This window comes from Marmota marmota, unplaced genomic scaffold (genome assembly GCF_001458135.2).
Source record: "Marmota marmota marmota unplaced genomic scaffold, marMar, whole genome shotgun sequence".
In the NCBI taxonomy this organism is placed as follows: domain Eukaryota; kingdom Metazoa; phylum Chordata; class Mammalia; order Rodentia; family Sciuridae; genus Marmota; species Marmota marmota.
The window spans coordinates 3,554,397-3,562,688 of record NW_026000052.1 but is presented as its reverse complement, the minus strand read 5'-3'; the positions used below and the strand labels follow the sequence as shown (position 1 = coordinate 3,562,688).

General features: G+C 51.4%; 1 protein-coding gene across 1 annotated transcript in view; it reads right to left on the bottom strand.

The window, feature by feature from the left end:
• Rexo4 (REX4 homolog, 3'-5' exonuclease) overlaps positions 1-8,287 on the bottom strand; it is an 11,433-nt gene extending 3,146 nt beyond the window's left edge. The window contains exons 1-6 of the mRNA XM_015505768.2: positions 8,063-8,287; positions 6,153-6,502; positions 4,708-4,845; positions 4,266-4,459; positions 2,907-2,995; positions 1,077-1,151 (exon numbers count right to left, since the gene is read on the bottom strand). Of these exons, the coding sequence (XP_015361254.1) occupies positions 1,077-1,151; positions 2,907-2,995; positions 4,266-4,459; positions 4,708-4,845; positions 6,153-6,502; positions 8,063-8,287 (1,071 nt within the window). The remainder of the gene's footprint in view (positions 1-1,076; positions 1,152-2,906; positions 2,996-4,265; positions 4,460-4,707; positions 4,846-6,152; positions 6,503-8,062) is intronic.
• Positions 8,288-8,292: the final 5 nt, after the last annotated feature.

The window sequence follows — 8,292 nt, the reverse complement described above, 5'->3', positions numbered from 1 at the left end:
AGGCATGAGGCCACCAGCCAGCACCAGGGACGGTGACTGACCCCCCCCCCCCCCCCCCGACACACACACAAGGCAATCTTAAAGGCAATGCCAGGCTGGCTCAGTGGCAGAGCACTTTCCTAGCATGTGAAGGTTCCATGGTTCCATCCCCAGCACTGGGGAAAGAAAGGGGCCAACATCTCTTTCCATCCTCGGCCCCTGATGCTTCCCAGGGGCACCATCTCTCCCTTGGCACCCTATAGGGCAGTGAGCACCTACCCGGGGGCCTGCCTTGGGACGAGTGTGTGGAGGACTCGCCCCCTCACACTTGTTTTCAAGGTTGGCAATGAACAGATTCTACCTTTTCTTTGAGTGCTGGGGAAGGAACACAGGGCCTTGTACTTTAGGCAGGCTCCACCCTGACCACGTCCCCAGCCCCAGCTTGTTCTTTTTTTTGGAGGCTGGTATAGTGGATTGAACCCAGGTGTGCTTAATCACCGAAGTACACCCACAGCCCTTTTAATTTTTTATTTAGAGACAGGGTCTCACTAAGTTAGTTAGGGCCTCACTAAGTTGCTGAGGCTGACCTTGAACTTACTATTTTCCTGCCTCAGCCTCCTGAGCTGCTGGGATTACAGGCGTGTACCTCCATGTCCGGCCCTACTTTTTTTTTTTTTGTAGTTGTAGATGGACAGAATGCCTTTATTTTGTTTATTTTTATGTGGTGCTGAGGATTGAACCAGCGCTTCATGCATGCTAGGCAAGCGCTCTGCTGCTGAGCTACAGCCCCAGCCCCCTACTTGTTCTTTTTAAGAATCTTTTCAAAGGTTAAAAGTAAAAACAAACCTTAAATCTCTGAAATCATAAGTCTTAAAGGCTAATTTTATTTTTCTTAATACAATTTGTAAATGTTTATCTGTGAACCACCTAAAATCATTAGAGGTATGTACATCTCACTTTGGGGAATATACAATAAACATATAAAAACAGAAAGAAAAAAAAAAGTAAAAACAAAACAAAAAACATTTTAACCAGTAAGTCAGCTACCAGGGAGCAGAGTGAAAACATCTGACAGAAGCCACACTCATTTTAAGTACCTTTACTTGACTCTTGAAAGGTTTGTATTTCTGGGTGTCCCGGATTTTCTTTTTTGGATGATCAAGAAACAGCACCTAGAAGAAAACAGTGACAAGCAGTTTCAAGGTGTAGTAATGGAACCTCTTTTTCCCACCACCTTAACAAAAATCCTGAAATCAAGGAAGCAGAGGAAAGAGAGTCATTAGGAAACAGCATTTGAGCTGGTTCTACATACCAGGAAACTAAAAAGATTTCAATAGCTCATCCTGTGACTTCAGCCCTATTTATTTGTTTCATGGGAAAAGGCCTCATTAAGTTGCTGGGGCTGGCTTCCAACTTGCAATCCTCCTGCTTCAGCCTCCCAAGTCACTGGGATTACAGGGTGCGCCACTGCACCCAGGTCTTTGGTTAGCTCCCAACAGTTGAACATTTATTTTATTTATTTATTTTTTTACCATTTTGGTGCTGGGGATTGAACGTAGTCCTTGTATTGCTAAGCATGTGGTCTGCCACTAATCTCTCTCTGAGCCCCAAACATTTAAGAGGAAACTTTAAACCACCACCAAGGTTCCTGAAAAGCCTGAGGCTGCTAGATATCCATGGGACATTGATCAGCTGCAGCAACACACCCAGGAAGGATAATGTCCATTCTGTCTGCCCACAGGGTTCTAATCTGCAGGACCCTAAGGAACAGAGGCCGAGGCCACAGGCCCTAAGGAACCACCCACTCCCACCAAGTTGGCCCCACACTGGCCACCTGGGAAGGAGGTGAATCCAGCTGGAATGACTGCCAGAGGAAGCCCTCATCCCTTCCCCGCCTACAGGGCAGCTGAAGAGGCAGCAGAAAGGGGCAGGGCACCTGGGTCTGCAACAGGTGTCACACCTGGGAATGTTCTCAAGCTCACTGAAGCTCAGCAGCACAAGCCTCCACTGTTCTGTAAAGGGTTAATTGAGACCCCCCCCCCCCCACTCACAGAGTGTAGGGATGGCACAGGAGGCTGCTGCCTGGACCTCAAAACACTACACTGGAAGCCTGTGCTGGCGGCCATGGCAAGAGTCCACAGGCATCTCTCCTGCTGGCAGCCCAGGCTCTTGCTTTCCTTTGGCTTCCGTTTTCTTTTTGGTACTGGGGATTGAATCCAGGGGCGCTTAACCACAAAGCTGTATCCCCAACCCTTTTTATCTTTTGAAACAGGGTCTCGCTAAGTTGTTGAGGCTGGTTTTGAACTTGTGATCCTCCTGCCTGCTTCTCAAGCCCCTGGGAATATAGGCATGTGCCACTGTACCCAGCTCCCTCTGCTTCCTTTGAACCATTCAAGCATTTGCTCACCAACTGAAAGTGACCCATGCCCTATGCCCAGCTGGGCTTTCCCCAGGATGCTGGGGGAAACACAAGGCCAGGCTCCTAGCATCAGAGATGCTCAGTACCCACCACAAAGTCAGATGAGGGCCAAGGGTGTCTGCTGCATAAACAAGTTTCTGTGCAAGGGACCCTGGTCACAGGTGGACAACCAGTCATCAGGCCTTCCCCCAGCTCAGTCAGGTATCCCACGAAAGGTACCCTGTGTGTCCTGTGGCCACAGCCCCTTCTTTTCCTTAGGGCAGGATATCAGCCCCTCAGGCACTGGAGTCCCACTGTAGCTTGTGGTTCTCAAAACAAGTGCTACACACCTCCTGACATCCTGAGAACCAAATAAGCAGCATCCAAGTATTCCCAATGTGGGGTCATGGGACAAATTCAAAAATAACAAGTCCCATAACAATACTTCTAGAGACAGACATGAGAAGGTAAGTGCTGCACACATGAGAGAGAGTGGGCCCTATGTCCCCAGGAGGTCAGAACCCAGCACCTTTAAATCATTGTGAAGCGCGTGCCCCACCAGGATTCTGCCCTTGAGCATTTCTGCCACTTCCCTCTGCACAACCTCAAGCTCTTCTCCTGAAAATCAAAACAGAGAAGTGAGTTTTGGCAACATAAACCACTGCCAGGGGTGCTCCATGCTACCCCTGACCAGACCAAAGCTAACAGGCCAAGTCCCCAATGCCATGCAACTGGAAGCCTCAGAGGTTCTGGTGGACCTGGGCGTGGGGAAGCCATGAAGGACCCACGGGTGTAGTTGTCTTGGGCTCCCTCCCACTACCTGCTCCCATCTCGGCCCACAGGAGAATTCATAAGCACCAAGACTCTCAGAGGCATCTGACAGTGCAGTCAGCTTCCTGCAGTAACCAATTGTCAGGCTCAAGCGCTGTGGTTTTCCAGGTAGAAATAAAAGGAAGACTGTACCATGGACAGCAGAAGCTTTGCTGCCCTAGATCCTGGGCTCGGGAGGCAGCTCCATCTGCTCCCTCGTCGCAGGCACCCTTCAAGGACCACCTTACCCCCACGCCACCCAGGAGAGCCCTCTCCCACCCTTACCCCCAATCCCACCAGAAGTCTCACAGAACCATGCTTGCACCATCTGCCTGCCCAGTCCCGGCCAGAGCTGATCAGACCAGCTTCCCTCCAAGAACTGAAATCAGGAGATGCTGGTCAGTCTAGGGTTCTGAGTAATGGCAGGGCCATCTTGATGGCCATATGCCTAGGAGAAGCAGACAGGCAGTGTGCAGAAAGGCCACATGGCCCAGGACCCTGATGATGACCACTAGGTTTCTTCAGGTGGCAAGTATCAGAACCTCCCAGGTGATGCCCGCTATCACATCACATGCAGACTTGGCCTCCGCTATATCCAGGGTTGGAGTGCTTCTGGTCACCTTACAGTCATCTCCCCTCTGCTCACCACCAGCTGACAACCCTTCCTATTTCTACCCCATTCTGAATGTCACCCATAGGAGGCCTATTAGAATAGAGGCTAGACCAGGCTTCTCACTGCCTTCCCAGGGCTTCCCAAAGGGACCTGTGATCTGTCCCCGAGATCCTATCCCCAAAGCTCCCAATGGCCTCTTTCCTGATCCCCAACACACTCAGTCCCCACTGCACATAGCACAAAGCAATTCTAGAACCACCCTGTTTTTTAATAGGTGTGGGGGACACCAAAGCAAAGGAAGAAAGGGCAGGGAAGCCACGGGAACACACTGTTCCTCCTGGAAGGCAACCACCCCCGGGCACAGCACACAGGATGCCGAGTGACCCTGAACAAACTAGGGCAGCAGGGGCAGAGAAGAGAACATAGGTGCTGCTCCCCAGAGGTCCTGCACTGTGGGTGCCATACCCTGCTTGAGCTTCTCGGGCCGAATCCCACTGACCGCTGTCCTGTAGTCTGTCACGGGCTCGGTGGGCTTCACGTACTTGTCATAAACGCACTTCCCATACTGGTTCACGAGGGACACGCGGGCCACGATGCTCTCCTCCCCCTTGGGGCCCACGCCCACCATCTCACAATCCAGGGCCAAGGCTCTTGTCAGGCTGAGGGAACCAGAGGCTCAAGTGTAACAGGCCCTGCAGCCCAGGATGCAGGCCAGACCCTGAGGGAGCCTGGGTGAGGCCCTGCATCAATGCTGCGCACCCGTGACATGCTGTGCCACACCAGTTCTCAGCAGGGTCCTGGGTTGTGCTTGCTCCATTCAACCAGAGGAAGGGACCCTCTGCCCTGAAGAGCTTACACCCCAGAAGTCTGGAAATCCCCAGCTGCCCCAGCCCCCAGCCATGCATACCCGTGGAAGGCCTGCTCCTTCACCAGGGTGGTGCTGCTCTCCCTCTGGCCCAGCTGCCTCCTTGCTATCCTGGCTGCCTCTGGGCCTATAGCAGCTTCGATATCTGCTGGATCAACATCATCAAACCAGATGTCTTCCCTAAAAGACAAAGACAAAAGCAGCTGACCACCAGAAAGGTCTGGCTGTTGGGGAGAGACTTGGGGTACAGGTGGGCTCAAGTATGGTGGAGACTGCTCCTCCCACAAACATTGGCCTGGCTGTGGCTACTGTTTGAATCATTGTGACACTTTCCTTCCAACTCCTTTCTTTTATCTTTATTTTATTTACTTATATGTGGTGCTGAGGATTGAACTCAGGGGCTCATACATACTAGGCAAGCGCTCTACCACTGAGCCACAACTCCAGCTCCACCTTTCTTTTAATTAGCAAATATGCTCCTACTCAAGATCCACAAAGCAAAAAAACCCAAAGAACATCAAACAGAAACAGATAGTTCCCTGTCAGCAGGACGATGGCTGCTGTTTTCTTTCTAATTACACAAGTAACAGGCTCACCATCCAGTGACCAGGATACACAGACGGGCACCAGGGCAGAGTACACACAGACCCCCACCATGGTCTGCCCGTTTGCCTGCCTGCTGCACTCCAGTCCTCAGGCTCTGCTTCAACGCCATCCCTTAGAAAGGTTCCTCCTGACTCCACTGGATGTTCTTCCCTCTTGTTGTGTGCCTGTCCCCTTCTCCCTCACTTGGTCCACTCTGAGCATACTCCAGTTACTAAACGGCTTGTGTCCCCTGCTTACTATCAACCTCCAGAGGGAAGGACCTTGATGACAGCTCCACTGCAGGTAGCCTGCCTGGCACAGCACAGGAGGTGCCCACACGCTGCTTCCCTCTGACCTTCAGCACCCAGGCAACACCAAGTCAGCCTCTGGCTCACAAGCATGTCTCCCCTCCAGGTGATCACCACAGTGCTTACTGAGTGGTCACCAGCAATGAGCCAAACATGCTGTACCTAGGTCTCCTTGGACTCCACAGATGGCCACACAGAGGGAAGGGGATGCCAGGAGTCCATCCACACTGTCCTACTGGTGAGAAGCAGAAATGGGCCTTGCATACAGGTCTGCCTGGCTCCACGCTTGCTTACGCTACAGGACTTTGTTGGTGCTCACTAAGCACAGAGCTCTGTGCTAGACCCTGGAGACATGGTGGCGACCCTGAAACAAGCTCTGCCTTCATCATACCTACACTCTGGGGAAGAGGCAAGAAGCAGGCAAGCAGGAAACAAGCATCAGGCTATGGTGTTGGAGGTACCTGGCCAGTGGCCTCTGTCCCTAGGGAGACAGGCCTCAGCACCTCTGTCCTCAGTGGTGAGGATGGGGCCAGGCGTGGTTGCAGAAAGGGGGCAGAAGGCCTGCACCACCACAGCACAGCCACCAGTACTTACTCAGTGGGCAGGGCTGGAGCTGAGGCCACGGCTGCTTCCTTAGCTTTCCGCTTCTTATGCTTGATGTTCCCTTGTTTCAAAGAAACATCACCATTTGTCCTTTTCTTGGCTCCTTTCTTATGCTCTGCTCCCTTGGCCTCTGCGGGAGGTACTGGCATGATCCTTTCCTTCCTAGATCCAGAGGGAACAGAGCCCCCTGTGGCCTCCTGGTCTTTTTTTGTTGGCATCTCCTCTCCCTTGACTTTAGCTGGGGTCTCTTTTCTGTTCTGTTGGTTAAGGTGAGGCTGCTTTTTTGGATCCGTCTGAGAGACAACAGGCTTTTCTGGGGTTTGTGATGTTTGCTTCAGCAGCTAATAGGACCCAAAATAAAATACAAGCCACATTTTAATTTGGAATGACATACCCATGTTGAAAAACATGTATGCACATATGTACAAATGCACGTCCATCACATCTACACATGTTGTGGTCAGCACCACTGATCTGGCTCTGAATAGTTTGGAAAATCCTTTTTCCATTCTTACCTAAGTCACTAGTGGAGAGGTGCCTTTTTTTGCTTCTCTCATATAATGCATAATTTTACACCCACTTTTCTAGTCCTACAAAACTTCAAGCTAACATTCTATACTTTAAAAATCTGTTGAGCAACTAAACTTCACAGAGCACTTTACTAAGTGCCTGGGAAGAGGAGACAGGCAGCTTTTTTCACTTGAATAAATTTGGAATTGATTTTAGGGTTAATTCCCTTGTGACTCAGATCAACATTTCCCTCACACCATCTCTGGGCTTGCTACTATTCAGGGCCTCAGGAAGACAGAGGGCCATGTTCAATGGAAAGAAAAGCTGCTATCAAATGGGTGGCAGGAGGTGCTCCAAGGTCTTGGAGCCCAATTTCCTCTTTGTGCTCAAATCCCTTCTGGGCTGTTGTCCTCAGTTAAGACATGTGGCAGCCAGTTGACAGTGATGAGGTAGGTTTCTACTTTATTATTTCTATAACAGTTAAAGACCAAACGATTTACTTCCTTGCAGAAATCACAGAAAAACCAGTTTTCCCTATAGTGAACAACCCTTCTATGCATTTGATTACTTTCCTGTAAGAAAGAGAACAAACCTGTACTTAGGAAATCATACAGAACCCTGGGGTTGCCCATAGGCCTGTAACAGGTTCTTAGTGTCAAAAGAGAAAAATGATTTGGAACATCCACATTAAGATATACAAAGCAGAGTGTCGGGGTTCAAGAAGTTCTTTATCCTCTCCCTCTTTTTCACCAAGGCTCCATGAAATACAAGCCAGAAAACTGTCTGAAGGTTGGTCACAGTGAAGAGCACAAACTCAAGTAAGAATGTTGTAAATCTGGCTCTCAGCTCTGCCATTTACTAGCTGTGTGACCTCAGGCCAAGTCCCTTAAGCTCTGTGTGCCTCAATTTCCCCATGAGCAAAACAGGGACAGTAACAGCAGCTAACTCTAAGTGACTAAGGACTTGAAAGCGGAGCACAGGGCAACCTCTACAGTCCTTCCGGGTCGGCCTGCTGGGTGAGGCCCTGTGCCCAGCAGCAAACCTGGGTCGTTTACTGCAGCTGTAAGGAGACAAGCCTCTCGGGTGTTAGCGGGGTAGGTAGGAACACAGCCCAGATCCTGTGGCAGGTGTCAGTACGTCTCAGGAGCTTAACAGCGGCGGCAGCTGTCATCGACGACCAGCTCCTACTAAGCCCGCGTTGCGGAATCCTCTATACCTCGTGTCTGCCACCGGCACCGGCTAGCCACAGGGTCTCTAGGTCCCCCCCGATGGCCTCTCCTGCCAACGGTTCTCTCTGTAAGGATGCTTTTTTGCGGCCACTCCGTTCTGCGCTCTGCGACGCCCCAACCAAAAGCCTTGGGGTGCCTGCGTTGGCCCCCGCCCCGACTCACCTCCCTCAGCGCCTTCCAGTTTTGAGAAAAGTCTTCGGGGGCCTTGGGAGGCCGCCCCACGGCCACTCTGGGGACGCTTCCCGGCGTGCTGCTTCCTTCTCGCGCTTTGCTCTTCCAGAACCTCTTCTTGCTTCTCTTCCGCGCGAGCTTCCCGACAGCCCCCGGCTGAGCGGCGAGGATGCTCGCGGCGCGCTCGGAGGCCGGCGCCTTCGCCTTCGCCTTCATCCCAG